Source organism: Salmo salar, chromosome 01 (genome assembly GCF_965601325.2).
Source record: "Salmo salar chromosome 01, fSalSal1, whole genome shotgun sequence".
In the NCBI taxonomy this organism is placed as follows: Eukaryota; Metazoa; Chordata; class Actinopteri; order Salmoniformes; family Salmonidae; genus Salmo; species Salmo salar.
In genome coordinates, this window is record NC_138291.1 from 19,369,441 (window position 1) to 19,389,912 (window position 20,472).

Below are 20,472 nucleotides of genomic sequence, written 5' to 3' on the forward strand. Positions count from 1 at the left end.
ATACTGGATATCTTATAAATAAAAAATTCAATAAATCTTTATCCTCCTCTCTTTTCAGACAGTAATATTTCACTCCTCTCTTGGCCCTGGCCCTGCTTTATACTAAAACCTGTGATAATGTAACAAATTATAAACAGGAAAACATTTCTGCTTCATTTAAATGATAAGAGTCAGTCACACAGAGAGGACGAGACAGGGCCATAAATAAAACATGGAGAGGATTGCTGGCGCGCGCCCGTGTGTGTGTGTGTGTCGGTCCGTAGCCTCATCCAGCAGCACAGGAGTATCTCTCCTCATGATATCTCCATCCCTTCTTCCCTCCCTCCATCCCTCCTTCCTCTGTTGAGTGTCTCTCTCCCCTCTGACAGCCGGCCCTGGAATGAGAGTGTGTTATCAGTGAGTGGTGTGTCAGTCACAGTGGGGTAGAGGAGGGGAAGGGGAGAGGAGGGGAAGGGGAGAGGAGGGGAAGGGTAGAGGAGGGGAAGGGGAGAGGAGAGGAGGGGAAGGGTAGAGGAGGGGAAGGGTAGAGGAGGGGAAGGGGAGAGGAGGGGAAGGGGAGAGGAGGGGAATGGTAGAGGAGGGGAAGGGGAGAGGAGAGGAGGGGAAGGGTAGAGGAGGGGAAGGGTAGAGGAGGGGAAGGGGAGAGGAGGGGAGGGGAAGGGGAGAGGAGGGGGGCTGAGCTAGGTCAGCGAAGGCAGCGGGGGCTTGTTTGGAGTGTCAGAGACACAGGCCTCTGTATCCTGTGCGTGCGACGTGCGTGTGTGTGTATGTCAGAGTCGGAGGCCTCTCTTTCCACTGTGTGTGTGTGTATATGTGTATGTGTGCGTGTGTGTGCGTGCGTGCGTGCTTATGACAGGCGCCTCTATTGAACTAGTGTCATCTGCAGGGCAGCAGGAAAGGGCATCTGTTCTAATGTTCAGTCCTAATACCCACTAATATCATACATCCTAATAGAAATCTTAAGCTCGCCGTCTGTTCCCGGCCAGTTTGCACAGTAATGTATTTACACATCCTCAGCTCAATGCATTTATTGTAATACGCTCTGGATAAGGCTGTCTGCTAACTGACATCAATGTAAATATAGAATAACGCCCTTCCTCTGTGTGTCGAGCATACTTATAAACTAATGTAGTGTAGATCTGATCCAAACCTGCTCGGATTCACTCCTCTGAATATCTTCTGTTGCCAAATCAGCCCATATGGGATCTCATTTAAAAACAGCTGTCATGTCTTTACTATGGATTAAATAATATCACATGCTATTTTATGAAATCAATTCTCTGTAATTAATATTACCTGATTACATGAATATTACCGATTACCTTAATATTACCTAAACTAATCATGTGAATGTAATTAACTAGGAAGTCGGGGCACCACGGAAGAATGTTTATAGAGCTATTGTCTTCCGAATAAACTCTTAAAGACCTGGTAATCTTTTATATCAATAGCAGTCAATTATTAATTGTCACCTTATTCAGTCTCATCTGAACGTCAGAAAATTCTTGGTTATCTTCACGAACCCTGGCTAACAAGTTGAATCAGCAATACAAAATTTGGTTTAATTATGTATTTACTAAATACCTAAATAATCACACAGAATTACATATACACAGGATGGATCATACATTGATGACTAATTATGTTATAAAAGAAACGTCCCTAGCGGACGAAACCGATATGACGGCTCGTTACACAAAGAAAGGGGGTTGGGTTTGAATGAAAGCACGGGAAGACTGAGGAACAAAAGGATTGGGTCTCTATCGGACCTTATGAAGCTATGCCATCATAAATACAGAATCTTATGCATTCTAAATATCCGCCCATTCGGTAAAAGGAAAACGCAAGAAATATATTTACTCTGAGCTGCACTTGGATAGATTTGTCGAAGATGGAAGGCTGGGTTGCCCAGCAGAGAACTCCCTTGTCTTTTGAAGAATATTTCTGGTCGAATACGTTGTAGTACCCTGTCGTTCTGAATAGATTGTCCGTCCTTTCCAAGGCCACGTTTACAGCTGCTGCTGATAACTCGACGTCTAGGATGTATCACTTCTTTACTGAATAAGAGTTCAAAGTTCATACCAAGTTGCCATACTATAAGCTCATGCTATATTCTGGTTGGTGTAGTCAAATTCATCCATCCAGCGTGGCGATCGTCACCTCCACGTTGAAATTCGGCCCCTTCTAAATGTATGGACATCGGTCCTCACGTCATCGGGAACAGAAGGTTCATTTCCTTAGGTTGTAGTTGTTCAACCATTCACAACCAGAGCTCACGCTGAGGTTGGCTTAGTTCGCCGTGAATTGGGTCACGGGGGCTCTTATAGAAATGTAGAAAGGGGGTTGGTTCATCCTTTCCAACCAATGCCTATTCACGTGGGCGTGGCCACTGATTGAGCATATTTTACTTATGAAAACAATTCTCTAATTTTAAAAGATAAAATTACATTTCATCTTTTCACAAGTAGTTTCATATTTCAACATTTAAATTGCACAACAATTCCATGTGAATCCAAGATAGAGTTTATGTCATCCTATCATCAGTAATAATGATTCAGACGACAACTGATCTGACATCATATTCTTTAAGTACCAATGGACACTTTCAACTGGTTGGATTACATAAAGAGTGTTCTTTTCCCCAACCTTTTGATGTTACAATACTCTCTCTCTATGTTAACAAAGTGCTTTCCAAGAGTCCATTCTGTAGAGTGGAGAGAAAAAGGGGGAAAGGTATTTATGGTGGGTCATAAACCTCCCCCAACAGGGCAACGTCATGGCACAGCGTATAAGTAAATATTAAGTACAATTCCGGGATTTTCCCCCGAAATTCAAGGTTTTTCAAAAATGTCTGTAATCAGGAGGGAATAAGCAGGAAATCCGAAATCCGCCTATCAGGATTTCTGAAAAACCTGGGAATTTGGGAAAGTTACAGGAATTTTGCAGCCTTATAAAGGCCTATAATGTTTGTAAAGTGTAGTCCATACAAAATCACAGAGAGCTAACTGGGAAATTACTCAAAAATTACTCTAAAACAGATTCACACAACAGGAACAACCTTATCATTCACACTGACATAAAGCCTCTGCTAGTTACTACCTTAATGACACTTCATTACATTTCACCATCTCTCTCTCTCTCTCGCTCTCGCTATCCTCTGTCCCTACATCTGTCTGTCTACCTGTCTGTCTGTCTGTACCAGATCAGAGTCCACAGCAGATACCTGACTCCCAACCCTGCCTTTTTACATCAGCAGATAAACTAATGGGTCAGAGGGACAGGTCAGACAATGGGACATTCTACCACACACACACACACACAGACACACACACACACACACACACACACACACACACACACACACACACACACACACACACACACACATACATACGCACGCACGAACGCATGCGCACACACACACACAAAACGTACACACATACACTTACACACAAACACACACTGAAAGTGGAGAGCTTTTAAAGCTGTTTGTTTGCCAGTGTCCAGTGATCGGTGCTCAGTGAGTCATTAAAAGCTTTCCACTGCCACTGGCCAGGCCTTGGGTTAATCTGGGCCTGTAAAACACACTGTTCTACTGCACAGCTACATTCAATGGACTGGCTGTGAGAGATGACGTGAGAGAGGGAAAGGTGAGAGAGACAGATAGCCTACAGCTGAGAGAGAGATAGGTAAGAAAGACAGGTAGGAGGCAGGTGAGAGACAGGTGTTAATCTGGGCCTCTCTCTACAGCACCTGCTGTCAATGGGACAGGTGAGAAATACAAGTGAGGGAAAGAAGAAGAAGAAGAAGAAGAAACTCGAGGGTCTCTTGAAGCAACAGTAGTTGAAAAAAGAACGAAGGCAGCAAAGAGAGGTAAAAAAATAAGAAGAGAAAAAAATAATTTTCTAAAACGAACAAAGGAGTGCTGGTCGGGGTTTCAAAGGGGCGCGTGGCGCTAAGCAGGATGAAGCTCTTCCCAATTCATTTACATCACCATGACAACTCTTCAGATCTCCACGCACGCCATTGGCTGGTTACAGATTCCAAGAGCGGCCTTCTCTCTACGTCCTTCTCTTTCTCCGTCTTCCCGTCTCTCTCTCTCGCCGTCTCTGCAGTCTTCAATCAGCCGTCATGAAAGTGCAAGTCTTAAGTATCTTCCAGACAGACAGTTGTTGAGTCGAGCCAAGCGCCGCCTTGCCTTCATCCCCAAAGACGTTTTGGACCAGACTTATTTCCCCTGCACCTTTTTCAACTCCTCTAAAGAGGCGAGGAGAGAAGAGGCGGATAGAAAACACTTGAGAGAGAGGGGGAATGTGTTAGAAAAGACAGAGACTGGTTTTATCTGTGCTACCACAGAGCATGCTAGCCAGACACAGCAAGAGGGGGAGAGGGGGATAGACAGAAACATTTTGAGAGAGAGGGGAGAAAGAGAGAAGAGAGGGGAGAAAGAGAGAAGAGAGGGGAGAAAGAGAGAAGAGAGGGGAGAAAGAGAGAAGAGAGTGGGACGTTGAAGTTTTCTAAGGTCTATGAACGTATTTCTCTGGAGTTTTGATCTGAATGGAAGCAGTTGCTTTGACTGTGTTTGTGTTTTAATATTCATGGCTGGGGTGAAGAGTGGTTTTGGTCAACAGGAAGCTCATTTGTGGCTGAGGTTTTAGAATGAGGGTTTCTGGTAGGGAAATAAACTGGAAGATTATCCCTGTGTATAATTTACTCAGACTGAATGCTGAAGGCTGCTGGGCTATACATCTTACTCTCCTTCAGGGACAGGATCCCCACACTGTTAGATACTCTTTATAAAGCTTGTATCAGGACAAAGCAAGGACCAGGAGATGGCCAAAACTTTGTCATTGAAATGTTAACTTTTTAACACTTCACTGTATAAAACTGAATCAAAATGTGTCAAGCACAGAGTAAAGTAATGTACAGTGTCAAGGACAAAGTAACATTGAGTTATGTTTGATCCACAGAATAATTGTGCATTCTAATTGGTCTACAGGTGCATGGCAAAAGCGTCAGTCTCTTCCTGGATGGACTGGAAGAGGACGGCACGCCCTTTGACACTCGACCTCTGACCTCACCCATCTCTGACATCAGAACGGACAGTACCATGAGAGTCGGACTGAGCTCTAACGGTAACAACAAGATAACACATGATGCATATATACATTACTTATAGTACATGGTATGTACACCTGCCTAGGGAAATACCATGGAAATACATGGTTGTAGGAACAAATTGCAACATGTAGGTACAGTGAGGGAAAAGAGTATTTGATCCCCTGCTGATTTTGTATGTTTGCCCACTGACAAAGAAATGATCAGTCTATAATTTTAATGGTAGGTTTATTTGAACAGTGAGAGACAGAATAACAACAAAAAAATCCAGAAAAACGCATGTCAAAAATGTTATAAATTGATTTGCATTTTAATGAGGGAAATAAGTATTTGACCCCCTCTCAATCAGAAAGATTTCTGGCTCCCAGGTGTCTTTTATACAGGTAACGAGCTGAGATTAGGAGCACACTCTTAAAGGGAGTGCTCATATTCTCAGTTTGTTACCTGTATAAAAGACACCTGTCCACAGAAGCAATCAATCAATCAGATTCCAAACTCTCCACCATGGCCAAGACCAAAGAGCTCTCCAAGGATGTCAGGGACAAGATTTTAGACCTACACGAGGCTGGAATGGGCTACAAGACCATCGCCAAGCAGCTTGGTGAGAAGGTGACAACAGTTGGTGCGATTATTCGCAAATGGAAGAAACACAAAAGAACTGTCAATCTCCCTCGGCCCGGGGCTCCATGCAAGATCTCACCTCGTGGAGTTGCAATGATCATGAGAACGGTGAGGAATCAGCCCAGAACTACACAGGAGGATCTTGTCAATGATCTCAAGGCAGCTGGGACCATAGTCACCAAGAAAACAATTGGTAACACACTACGCCGTGAAGGACTGAAATCCTGCAGCGCCCGCAAGGTCCCCCTGCTCAAGAAAGCACATATACATGTCCGTCTGAAGTTTGCCAATGAACATCTGAATGATTCAGAGGACAACTGGGTGAAAGTGTTGTGGTCAGATGAGACCAAAATGGAGCTCTTTGGCATCAACTCAACACGCCGTGTTTGGAGGAGGAGGAATGCTGCCTATGACCCCAGAGGGGTTATGAGCTAAGAATCACACAAGAAAGTGTTTTGAAGTGAATATGATCAATTGTGTCAGATATTTCCTTTACAGCTTCCATCAGGGTCAATAGAAACACACTGAAAATGATCGACAACCGAGAATGAAATCTTTAGTGCACAGGTCACCGACTGATCAACTGGTAGATCTTCAAGGCATTCCTAGTCGATCGTCAAACATTTCTGTAGAAAAGCCAATGATAAAGGCTTGCCTTCCTTTTCACAGGTTGTGCTGTTGGCAGTAGGTGCGCTTGATTCAGAAGCCCTGCACACCAGGCAGGCAAAGTGTTCCATTTTGAACCATTTCATTTGTTTGAAAAGACAAAACTCTGCCTACCCGGGAGATCTGTGGCTAAATTGAGTTTGCCTACTGCGCTGGCCAATCGGATAGCTCAAATCACGGATAGCTCAAATCACGCCTACAGCTTCCACGACCCTGGCCACGGCAAAGTTTGATACGAGCCTACATGAGATTTCATCATTTAAAAAACCATGACCAGAGCCAGTCTGTCAAAGAATACAGCAAAGAGCTGCTGTTTTTATGGGTGTTTAAGCACTGTCAACACTGTTTTTATTCAACACTATTACAAAACATAAAACATGCTTCTCCCTACTTCCACTTGCACTTCAGTTGCAATGAATGAGTAGGCAAGTGTATCGGTAGCCCTGCGTTTTTATTATTATTAGCAGCTCGTCGTGTTTATTTTAATATCTCTGGTCATAGGAAGAACATGAATTTGTGCATGAGACAGATGCGGTGCGACTTGAGTTTCGCCATCAGGTGGAAAACGGTGTCCCCTCTCTCTGGTCAGTCTCACTGGAGGAAAGGAAGGAGAGAGCAGGGACCAATGGAGGCTGACCCTCTGCTGCTCTCTCCCTCCTTCCGTTGTGACTAAAGGATGTGTTCAAAACAACTGTGAACTCTGAACTCGGAAATCTCAGACTTCTGACTTCAGTGCGTTCAAGGCCACTGTGATCTAAAAAAAGAAAACGAGATCCGACTGGCAAAAATCCCTTTGAACGGTCATCCAGCTCGGAATTCCAACTCGGAAACTCTGGCATCTTTCTAGAGCTCCGACTTTTCGGCCTGGAGATGACTGACGTCATGATTTGACCTCGTTTTTTTCCCCCAGAGTTCCCAGTTGTGTTGAAAGCACCATGACAGATGCAGGCACCATCAGTCCAGTAAAATCAAAAAGCAAATGATTTGATAATTATTTAAATTTATGCTCAGCTGTGCCTCTCAAGTGCTACACCAACTAGATCTCGGCTTGCTTTTTGACTACGAAGTGATCTGGACTCAGAAAAGGTTGGGGACCACTGCTCTAGTGTAAAGTAATGATCAATGATTTCAGCTACACAGTCATACTGCTCATCTGCTATTGAACAGTGATTTACACTCAGATGGCATTTGATCAGCCCATGATTGGATCATATTAGTGGTCAGCAGTATTGTTCACCCACACTGATCTGTGCCGTAGATGCTGACCAGGGAATTTAATCAGTAGAATGTTTATCACACTGGGTTGACCCCAATTAGTCGACTGGTCAATTGTTTGGTCGATAGGCTGTTGGTCGACCAAGATGTTTTTTAGTCGAGCAGCAGCAAATATACACTACTGTTCAAAAGTTTGGGGTCACTTAGAAATATCCTTGTTTTTGAAAGAAAAGCCAAAAATGTTGTCCATTAAAATAACATCAAATTGATCAGAAATACAGTATAGACATTGTTAATGTTGTAAATGACTATTGTAGCTGGAAACGGCAGATTTTTTATGGAATATCTACGTAGGCGTAAAGAAGGCCCATTATCAGCAACCATCACTCCTGTGTTCCAATGTCACATTGTGTTAGCTAATCCAAGTTTATCATTTTAAAAGGCTAATTGTACAACGCTGTGTACTACTCCCCATTCATTTTCTTCACCTCAAACAGCAAGCAAACAAAGTCTGTTTTTACATCCATTGAGAATGACAATAGTTCCTCTTTCCAGCACTCTTCCTTTCGATAACCACTCAGCGTGAAAGGGAAAAATGTAATGCTCTGATCCAGTCGAAACGTCATAAATTAGGTCTACCTGATTACTTCTTATCCCTTGCGCAAATAGCCTACATCTGTGTCTGTCCCATGCTCATTGGTGCAGGAAACTCTATGGGACAGAATATTTTATACAATGTTGGAAGTTCGCTCGCACCAGCTTTCGGCCTGAGCAAGTTAATAGTTGATACAATGTTTCAAGTTCGTTGCAGACAGGCCATGTGTAGCCAATGTGATTTATAGGATATTTATTTTGATCAGGATATTTTCAACCTGCAGGCTGCAGTGTTTTTATTTGTTGGCTTTATGTAGGCTATTTTTACATAGTTGGCAATGGCAAAATACATTATTATAAATGCAATAAAACTCTTCCACGAAAATGTGCATATGAAAACCATAACTGGCACACAGATGGGTAGAAATGCTAAGATAAATCGGAATTCCACATGAGAAAGGTTGCCAACTCCTCGTGTACCCAATTATTGGCTACATCAGGAGAGTAATGGCATAATCTACGAAAGCCAGTAGGAGCGGGAGGAGGATGGTCCGGTCAGGTTAAGGTTTTTCTCTTCTTGTTATCTTGATTTCTTGCTCCTCTTGAGTCATTTGTGTCTTATTTCATCAAACAGTATGGTTAAAGTGTCAGACAAGCTCAATGCATATAGTTGATTTTATTAAAACACATAGGGTGTGTCTATATATGGAAAAATACACATTTGAAAATATCCACCAATCGATTGCTCGAAAGAACAGATGACTTTTGGTTGACCAAGATATTTTGGTCGACAGCCCCACATTGAATAATTTAAGACCAAAGGTAGATGCTAGGATGGATCCTCGTCATGGACAACCCTTTCAATTACCACAGTGGGAATTTTCTCCTTAGATGGATATGTACAAAGTAAGAATACAATATACATCAAGGCTCACATTTATAGAGCGTCTCGGAGTAGGAGAGGGGTGCTGAGCTAGGATCAAGTCCCCCTAGTCCATCCTTTATTATCTAAAAGGCAAACCTGATCCTAAATCAGCATTCCTAGTGTGAGACGCTTTATGAATATGGGCCCTGTATTCCTCTCTCTTCTTAGCGGTTCTCCCACTCCCCATTCTGAATGTAATTAAACACTTAACTCCTTCAGCTCTGGTTCGCTTGCCATGACAGGGATTGGGGCGTTACGATCACTCAGAAAGGGTGGGAGTGTAGAAATTAGAAAATAAAATAAAAAATGACAAAGGATCTGTCTGGAAAAGTAGGAGAGAAAGAGAAGACAAAAGAGAAAAAGAGAAGAGAGAGGGGAAAAGAAGAGTAGAGAGAGAGACATCAAAGCAACAATGCTCTGTGTTTCAGTAGCCCTAATCCTGTTTCCACACCCTTAAGAAGCCTGCATCCAAAACCCTGGGCCTTTAGATGTCACAGTTGTCGTAGGAATGAGCAGACCAAAGTGCAGTGTGTGTGTGTCGTTCCACATTTTATTTATACTGTGAAACTATGCAATACATAAATAAACTGAATAAACAAAACAACAAACTGTGACGCAGCGGTGAAACACACTACTCAAAATTAATCTCCCACAAACCCAGGTGACAAACACCAACTTAAATATGACCTCAAATTAGACCAGCTGCCTCTAATTGGAGATCATCTCAAACAAAGCCCAACATGGAAATACAAAAACTAGAACAACCCAACATAGAAATACAAAACTAGAACATAACAACGTAGAAAAAAACGAACAGCTTACCATGGTCAGGACGTGACATTAGAGCTGCTTCCCTCTATCCTGTTTACATCTCATCTCTCCACACACACACACACACACACACTCTCAGTCCCTCCTCAGACACACATACACACACAGATAAAGATGGAAGGCCTTCTGACGCTAGGAGATGTTAGCTCTAGTTGTGACAGGTGTGGAACAACAGAGCTTGGCAGGGAAAGACTATTTGTTCGGCAGAGGAAGGCAAGATGCTTAGCTGGACAGGGAAAAGGCAGGGATAGTCTATCTCCTGTGGTCTTAGTCTTGCTCAAATTCTCTCCATGTGTTTGGATTCACGTCCTGATGTTGAACCCTCTCAGATGTACAGCTCTCCTCCCACTGCCAACAGACTACAGTACACACAATCTGCCACTGTTTCACCACAGATAATGAGAGACACGTTTTACAAAGGAACCCACTTTACAGCACATATGGTCCTCATGTGTGTTCAGTGTTTCTGTTAGTAGCCAAGGCTTCAGTTGAAACATACAGTAGCCGATGAAACAGAGTTGTCTAGAGTCTGAAAGTATGGACGGAGCCTGTACACAAGTACACATGTCATTCTGTCATCTCAGCAAAACCGACAAGTGATTATGGCACAGAGAGAGAGAGCGAGAATAGATAGGAGAGAGAGAGAGAGAGGAGATGGAGATGGAGGAGAGGTATAGAGATGGACCCACTGGTTGCCCTCTAGGTTACAGAGAGTGAACTACTAGGTGTGAAACAGGGAAGGGACTCAGGGGGTATGCTAATTTGGTATAGAGCAGACCTAACTCACTCTATTAAATCAGTCAAAACAGGAACATTTTACATTTGGCTAGAAATTAAAATGGAAATTATCTCAGAGGATAATGTCCTTCTGTGTGCTACCTATATCCCCCCACTAGAATCCCCATATTAAATGAAGACAGTAGAAAATCTAAACAGTATATTTGACCTCTCAGCTTCCCTATCAAATCAAAACATTTCAAACAGAAAACTGAAGAAAATTAACAACAGTGACAAATGGTTTGATGAAGAATGCAAAAACCTAAGAAAGAAATTGAGAAACCTATCCAACCAAAAACATAGACACCAGAAAATCTGAGTCTACGCCTTCACTATGGTGAATCACTAAAACAATACAGAAATAAACTACGGAAAAAGAAGGAACAGCACGTCAGAAATCAGCTCAATGTAATTGAAGAATCCATAGACTCTAACCACTTCTGGGAAAATTGGAAAACACTAAACAAACAACAACACAAAGAATTATCTATCCAAAATGGAGGTGTATGGGTAAACCACTTCTCCAATCTTTTTGGCTCTATAACAAAGAACAAACAGCAGAAACATATACATGATCAAATACACACCTTAGAATCAACTATTAAAGACTACCAGAACACACTGGATTCTCCAATTACATTGAATGAACTACAGGAGAAAATACAAACCCTCCAACCCAAAAAGGCCTGTGGTGTTGATGGTATTCTCAATGAAATGATCAAATATACCGACCACAAATTCCAATTGGCTATACTTGTCACGGTTGTCGTCGGTGAAGGAGGACCAAAACGCAGCAGGTAAGTGCAGGCTCATCTTGACGTTTATTTATTTTCAAAATGAATACCAAAATAACAAAACACTAGAACAACAACAACAACAACAACAACAACAACAACAACAACAACAAACAGTCTGGCAAAGCCTAAGGCTCAACACAGAACAATCACCCACCAATAACAAACAAACACACCCTCATATATGGGACTCTCAATCAAAGGCAGATAGACAACACCTGCCTTCAACTGAGAGTCCCAACCCCAATTAACCAAACATAGAAACAGACATACTAGACAAAATCATAGAATACCTGAAAACCAAACAGTGCCCAAAAAAACCCGGAATACTTAAACCAAATGCCCCTTCAACAAAACACACCACCCCGAACCACATAAAACGAATACCCTCTGCCACGTCCTGACCAAACTACAATACCAATTAACCTTATACTGGTCAGGACGTGACAGTACCCCCCCCCCCCCCCCCCCCCTTAAAGGTGCTAACCCCGGAAGCACCTTAACAAAAATAACCCCAAGCAATACCAACAACAAAAAAATTCCCCCTTACTAAAGGGAGGGAAGGGAGGGTGGCTGCCGTCAACGACGGCACTGTGCTACACCCCCCCTCCCCAACCCACCTATCTCTGGAGGTGGCTCCGGCTCAGGCCGTTCCAGGCTGTCGGGGAAGTCTGGCAACTCGGGACAGTCGGGGCAGTCTGGCAACTCGGGACAGTCTGGCAACTCGGGACAGTCTGGCAACTCGGGACAGTCTGGGCAGTCTGGCAACTCGGGACAGTCTGGCAACTCGGGACAGTCTGGGCAGTCTGGCAACTCGGGACAGTCTGGCAACTCGGGACAGTCTGGGCAGTCTGGCCACTCCGGCAGTTCAGGGCAGTCTGGCCACTCCGGCAGTTCAGCGCAGTCTGGCCACTCCGGCAGTTCAGCGCAGTCTGGCCACTCCGGCAGTTCAGCGCTGTCTGGCCACTCCGGCAGTTCAGCGCTGTCTGGCCACTCCGGCAGTTCAGCGCTGTCTGGCCACTCCGGCAGTTCAGCGCTGTCTGGCCTCTCTGGCGACTGTCGACTGGCGGGCGCCCGACGCGTCGCTGGCGGGCGCCCGACGACTGTCGACTGGCGGGCAGCTCCGACGACTGTCGACTGGCGGGCAGCTCCGACGACTGTCGACTGGCGGGCAGCTCCGACGACTGTCGACTGGCGGGCAGCTCCGACGACTGTCGACTGGCGGGCAGCTCCGACGACTGTTGACTGGCGGGCAGCTCCGACGACGACTGTTGACTGGCGGGAAGCTCCGATGACGACTGTTGACTGGCGGGCAGCTCCGATGACGACTGTTGACTGGCGGGCAGCTCTGATGACGACTTGACTGGCGGGCAGCTCTGATGACGACTGTTGACTGGCGGGCAGCTCTGATGACGACTGTTGACTGGCGGGCAGCTCTGATGACGACTGTTGACTGGCGGGCAGCTCTGATGACGACTGTTGACTGGCGGGCAGCTCTGATGACGACTGTTGACTGGCGGGCAGCTCTGATGACAACTGTTGACTGGCGGGCAGCTCCGGTGACTGTTGACTGGCGTGGCTGGGTTTACGCACTTGAAGGCTAGTGCGGGGAGCGGGAACAGGACGAGTCGGACTGGGTTGACGCACTTCCGGGTCCGCACGAGAGACAGGAGCTGGAAACCCAGGGCTATGGAGGCGCACAGTCGGTCTTGATCTTACCTCCTGCACAACCCGTCTTGGCTGGATGGAACTAGTAGCCCTGTACGAGCGGGGTGCTGGTACAGGGCAGACTGGGCTGTGCAGGGGCCTGATGGTAGCCGTGCGTAGAGCGGGAGTTGGGTAGCCTGGTCCTCGGAGGCGTACCGGCGACCAGATGCGCTGCGCAGGCATCCTCCTACCAGGCTGGATGCCCGCTCTAGCACGGCACCTGCAAGGGGCTGGAACAACGCGCACCGGACTGTGCGTGCGTATGGGTGAGATAGTGCACTCCTCAGCGAAACATGGCGCTCTCCACCCCATACGCTCCTCCATATAACCACGGGTAGCTGGCTTCCGGCTCTTCCTATGCCTAGCCAAACTACCCGTGTGCCCCCCCAAAAACATTTCTTGGGGGTGCCTCTCGTGCTTCACCCTCAGCGCGTCCATGGCCTCGTACCTCCGCCTCTCTGCCTTGGCTGCCTCAATTTCCCACTGCGGGCGGCGATAATCCCCAGCCTGGTGCCAAGGTCCGGCCCCGTCCAGAACTTCCTCCCAGGTCCACTTCTCCTGCCAGTCCAACTCGAAGTCCCTCTGCTCCTTCTTCTGCTGCTTGGTCCATAATTGGTGGGTGATTCTGTCAGGGATTTCTTCGTCGGAGGACGATATAACGAAATCATCGTCGGAAAAAGTTGACCAATACGCAGCAGAGTTGATATAGTTCATTTTGAACATTTAATAAACTCAAAATGGATATACAAAATAACAAAACAAAACTCACGATAAACTGACAGTCCTGTTAGGCTTACTTACGCTACACACGAAACACGGAACAATCACCCACCAATAACAAACAAACACACCCTCATATATGGGACTCTCAATCAAAGGCAGATAGACAACACCTGCCTTCAACTGAGAGTCCCAACCCCAATTAACCAAACATAGAAACAACAAAATCATAGAATACCTGAAAACCAAACAGTGCCCAAAAAACCCCGGAATACTTAAACCAAATGCCCCTTCAACAAAACACACCACCCCGAACCACATAAAACGAATACCCTCTGCCACGTCCTGACCAAACTACAATACCAATTAACCTTATACTGGTCAGGACGTGACAATACTTAAACTCTATAACATCATCCTTAGCTCTGCCATCTTCCCCAATATTTGGAAACAAGGAATGATCACCTTAATTCACAAAACTGGAGGTAAATTTGACCCCAATAACTACCGCGGGATATGCGTCAACAGCAACCTTGGGAAAATCCTCTGCATTATCATTAACAGCAGACTCGTACAGTTCCTCAGGGAAAACAATGTACTGTACAAATGTCAAATTGGCTTTTTACCAAATTACCATACGTCAGACCACGTATTCACCCTGCACACCCTAATTGAGAAACAAACAAACCAAAACAAAGACAAAGTCTTCTCATGCTTTGTTGATTTCAAAAAATCTTTTGACTCAATTTGGCATGAGAGTCTGCTATACAAATTGATGGAAAGTGGTGTTGGGGGAAAAACATATGACATAAAATCCATGTACACAAACAACACGTGTGGTTAAAATGGTCAAAACACACACATTTCTTTCCACAGAGCCAGTGGGTGAGACAGGGATGCAGCTTAAGCCCCACCCTCTTCAACATACAGTTGAAGTCGGACGTTTACATACACCTTAGCCAAATACATTTAAACTTAGTTTTTCACAATTCCTGACATTTAATCCATGTAAAAATTCCTTATCCTAGGTCAGTTAGGATCACCACTTTATTTTTAGAATGTGAAATGTCAGAATAATAGTCATCACATTCCCAGTGGGTCAGAAGTTTAGTATTTGGTAGCATTGCCTTTAAATTGTTTAACATGCGTCAAACGTTTCGGGTAGCCTTCCACAAGCTTCCAACTATAAGATGGGTGAATTTTGGCCCATTCCTCCTGACAGAGCTGGTGTAACCGAGTCAGGTTTGTTGGCCTCCTTGCTCGCACACGCTTTTTTAGTTCTGCCAACAAATTTCCAAAGGATTGAGGTCGGGGATTTGTGATGGCCACTCCAATACCTTGACTTTATTGTCCTTAAGCCATTTTGCCACAACTTTGGAAGTATGCTTGGGGTCATTGTCCATTTGGAAGACCCATTTGCGACCAAGCTTTAACTTCCTGACTGATGTCTTGAGATATTGCTTCAATATATCCACATAATTTTCCACCTCAGGATGCCATCTATTTTGTGACTTTTACCAGTCCTTCCTGCAGCAAAGCACCCCCACAACATGATGCTGCCACCCCCGTGCTTCACAGTTGAGATGGTGTTTTCCTTTCCTCCAAACATAACGATGGTCATTATGGCCAAACAGTTCTATTTTTGTTTCATCAGACCAGAGGACATTTCTCCAAGAAGTACGATCTTTGTCCCCATGTGCAGTTGCAAACCGGGGTCTGGCTTTTTTATGGCGGTTTTGGAGCAGTGGCTTCTTCCTTGCTGAGCGACCTTTCAGGCTATGTCAATATAGGACTCGTTTTACTGTGGATAAAGATACTTTTGGAACCTGTTTTCTCCAGCATCTTCACAAGGTCCTTGACTGTTGGTCTGGGATTGATTTGCATTTTTCGCACCAAAGTACGTTCATCTCTAGGAGACAAAACGCGTCTCCTTCCTGAGCGGTATGACGGCTGCGTGGTCCCATGGTGTTTATACTTGCGCACTATTGTTTGTACAGATGAACGTGGTACCTTCAGGCGTTTGGAAATTGCTCCCAAGGATGAACCAGACTTGTGGAGGTCTACAATTTTCTTTCTTATGTCTTGGCTGATTTCTTTTGATTTTCCTATGATGTGAAGCGAAGAGGCACTGAGTTTGAAGGTAGGCCTTGAAATACATCCACAGGTACACCTCCAATTCACTCAAATTATGCCAATTAGCCAATCAGAAGCTTCTAATGCCATGACATCATTTTCTGGAATTTTCCAAGCTGTTTAAAGGCACAGTCAAGTTAGTGTATGTAAACCTCTGACCCACTGGAATTGTGATACAGTGAATTATAAGTGAAATAATCTGTCTGTTTAGCAATTGTTGGAAAAATTACTTGTGTCATGCACAAAGTAGGTGTCCTAACCGACTTGCCAAAACTATAGTTTGTTAACAAGTAATGTGTGGAGTGTTTGAAAAATGAGTTTCAATGTCTCCAACCTAAGTGTATGTAAATTTCCGACTTCAACTGTATATATCAATGAATTGGCGAGGGCACTAGAACAGTCTGCAGCACCCTGCCTCCCCCTACTAGAATCTGAAGGGAAATGTCTACTGTTTGCTGATAATCTGGTGCTTCTGTCCCCAACCAAGGAGGGCCTACAGCAGCACCTAGATCTTCTGCACAGATTCTGTCAAACCTGGGCCCTGACAGTAAATCTCAATAAGACAAAAATACTGTTGTTCCAAAAAAAGTCCAGTTGCCAGGACCACAAATACAAATTCCATCTAGACATCATTTCCCTAGAGCACACAAAAAACGATACATACCTCTGCCTAAACATCAGCGCCACAGGTAACTTCCACAAAGCTGTGAACGATCTGAGAGACAAGGCAAGAAAGGCCTTCTATGCCATCATTAACTGTGTGTCTCTATGGTTCCTCTGACTGGTTTTTTTAATAATTTTTTTTTAGGGGTGGATCAGCTTAATATTGCGGGAAGAATGTTGCTTCCATCAATGTAATTGTCTGCATCATTTTCAATCTCCCATATATTTTTTGGGTAAATATATATATATCCATATACATACACGCATGCATGCATATACACATATATACATACATATACCTATATAGTTATACATACTTCTTTTCGAATATACCTATATTATTCCCCGCAAACCCTACGACCCTTCCCCCAATTGGAGTAAACTAATAAACAATAACACTTAGGCTTCTACCTTCAGTTTATACATCTTATACACATTTTACAGACACAATCTGGTATATGTTGTTTGTTTTTAGTCCTTCCTCTATTTCTGATGTCCTTCCAGTTTGATTTCTATTTGTAACTGTGCTATTTCACAACATTTCTGAACCTATATACATTTTACAGACACCCTTGTCTAGTCTCAGATAGTTCTCAGCTTTGTGGAAGTTACCTGTGGCGCTGATGTTTAGGCAGAGGTATGTATCGTTTTTTGTGTGCTCTAGGGAAATGGTGTCTAGATGGAATTTGGTTATCTTGTTATTAGTCCCACCCTTCAGCTCCATTCAACCCCTCCCATCTATCTCTCAACATCATCCATTTTGGATTTCTATTTGCCATATATTTTTCAACTGTGCAGTGATGCTTCACAAAAGTATTGAACCTTTCTATTCTCATAGCTTCTACAGATTGTAATTTAAAAATAAACATTTTTGCTAAAATAATTATTAGATTATTGATTGATTGACTATGGCTTTTCAAATCATCCAGTATTGCTAACTGCAGCGTTAGTTCTAGGCAAATTTTGCAATTCTTCAGCCATTCCTAGACCTGTGACCAAAAACGAGCTACATATGGACAATACCAAAATAAATGATCTAATGACTCTGCCTCCTCACAGCAAAATCTGCAGAGCTGGGAAGATTGTATCCCCCTTGTATTCCTCTGACTGTTAACTGTGTGTCTCTATGGTTCCTCTGACTGTTAACTGTGTATCTCTATGGCCTCTGCGCGGGCTCTGGCCCGACTGTTAACTGTGTGTCTCTATGGTTCCTCTGACTGTTAACTGTGTGTCTCTATGGTTCCTCTGACTGTTAACTGTGTGTCTCTATGGTTCCTCTGACTGTTAACTGTGTGTCTCTATGGTTCCTCTGACTGTTAACTGTGTGTCTCTCTATGGTTTATGATGTTAAGTCTAAGAGGCCTGCCAGGTTAGACGTAGAGAGCCCTACTATAGCTTACAGCCCAGTCAACTGTAACATTTATAACACTGCTAGATCAACTAAACAGTCCTCAGCTCAGTGTCGTTGTGTCTTTAACATAGAATAAAGAGAAAGATAAGCTAATCCACTTGTCACTATGGATCCAGCTGACTGTTTTCAATACACACCATTGACATCCCTCTCTTCTTTCTCACCAGGGTCAGATCAATTCATGGGCAGGATGCAGGACTTCAGATTTTATCCCAACACACTGACTAACAGGTGAGAGGGAGGGAGGGAGGGAGGGAGGGAGGGAGGGAGGGAGGGAGGGAGGGAGGGAGGGAGGGAGGGAGGGAGGGAGGGAGGGAGGGAGGGAGGGAGAAAAGTAGGGATGTTTCATATGATTCCCTTTTGATTTTAATAATGTCATTTGTATAATATGGCTCAGTTGGTAGAGCATGGCGCTTGCACCGCAAGGTTCGTGGGTTTGATTCCTGGGGCCATCCACACGTAAAATATATGCATGCGTGACTGTAAGTCGCTTTGGATAAAAGTGTCTGCTTAATGGCTTATATATTAATACAGCAGTTCATAACATTTTCTTTTGCTAAATTGTCTTTTGAGACTGAGACTGATCCTGACACAGTAGTGCATCTGGCTCACAACCTGATCCATTGTCTCCCACTCCAGAGAGATAGTGAAGGTGTATTCCGGCTTCCTTCCCCCCCTCCACGCTCAGTCAGAGTGCCGTTGTCCGCCCAGTCACCCCAGAGTACACCCCCTAGTGGAGAGGTACTGTATATTGATGGATTGATTGATTGATATACAGATGTATTAACTATATAAGCTTCCATTTAACCAAGTAAGTGAACGCAAAACCAATTCTCACTTGCAGCACAACATACACTGCTCAAAAAAATAAAGGGAACACTGAAATAACACATCCTAGATCTGAATGAATGAAATAATCTTATTAAATACGTTTTTCTTTACATAGTTGAATGTGCTGACAACAAAATCACACAAAATAATCAATAGAAATCCAATTTATCAACCCATGGAGGTCTGGATTTGGAGTCACACTCAAATTAAAGTGGAAAACCACACTACAGGCTGATCCAACTTTGATGTAATGTCCTTAAAACAAGTCAAAATGAGGCTCAGTAGTGTGTGTGGCCTCCACGTGCCTGTATGACCTCCCTACAACGCATGCTCCTGATGAGGTGGCGGATGGTCTCCTGAGGGATCTCCTCCCAGACCTGGACTAAAGCATCCGCCAACTCCTGGACAGTCTGTGGTGCAACGTGGCGTTGGTGGATGGAGTGAGACATGATGTCCCAGATGTGCTCAATTGGATTCAGGTCTGGGGAACGGGCGGGCCAGTCCATAGCATCAATGCCTTCCTCTTGCAGGAACTGCTGACACACTCCAGCCACATGAGGTCTAGCATTGTCTTGCATTAGGAGGAACCCAGGGCCAACCGCACCAGCATATGGTCTCACAAGGGGTCTGAGGATCTCATCTCGGTGCCTAATGGCAGTCAGGCTACCTCTGGCGAGCACATGGAGGGCTGTGCGGCCCCCCAAAGAAATGCCACCCCACACCATGACTGACCCACTGCCAAACCGGTCATGCTGGAGGATGTTGCAGGCAGCAGAACGTTCTCCACGGCGTCTCCAGACTCTGTCACGTCTGTCACGTGCTCAGTGTGAACCTGCTTTCATCTGTGAAGAGCACAGGGCGCCAGTGGCGAATTTGCCAATCTTGGTGTTCTCTGGCAAATGCCAAACGTCCTGCACGGTTTTGGGCTGTAAGCACAACCCCCACCTGTGGATGTCGGGAGTCTGTTTCTGACCGTTTGAGCAGACACATGCACATTTGTGGCCTGCTGGAGGTCATTTTGCAGGGCTCTGGCAGTGCTCCTCCTGCTCCTCCTTGCACAAAGGCGGAGGTAGCGGTCCTGCTGCTGGGTTGTTGCCCTCCTACGGCCTCCTCCACGTCTCCTGATGTACTGGCCTGTCTCCTGGTAGCGCCTCCATGCTCTGGACACTACGCTGACAGACACAGCAAACCTTCTTGCCACAGCTCGCATTGATGTGCCATCCTGGATGAGCTGCACTACCTGAGCCACTTGTGTGGGTTGTAGACTCCGTCTCATGCTACCACTAGAGTGAAAGCACCGCCAGCATTCAAAAGTGACCAAAACATCAGCCAGGAAGCATAGGAACTGAGAAGTGGTCTGTGGTCCCCACCTGCAGAACCACTCCTTTATTGGGGGTGTCTTGCTAATTGCCTATAATTTCCACCTGTTGTCTATTCCATTTGCACAACAGCATGTGAAGTTTATT

The 20,472-nt window shown here is 44.7% G+C and overlaps 1 protein-coding gene across 1 annotated transcript in view; it reads left to right on the plus strand.

The window, feature by feature from the left end:
• The window catches only part of ush2a (Usher syndrome 2A (autosomal recessive, mild)), a 477,069-nt gene that overhangs the window by 42,828 nt on the left and 413,769 nt on the right, over window positions 1–20,472 (plus strand). The window contains 3 exon segments of the mRNA XM_082957499.1: window positions 5,000–5,135; window positions 18,343–18,406; window positions 18,815–18,916. Coding sequence (XP_082813625.1) covers window positions 5,000–5,135; window positions 18,343–18,406; window positions 18,815–18,916 — 302 coding nt within the window.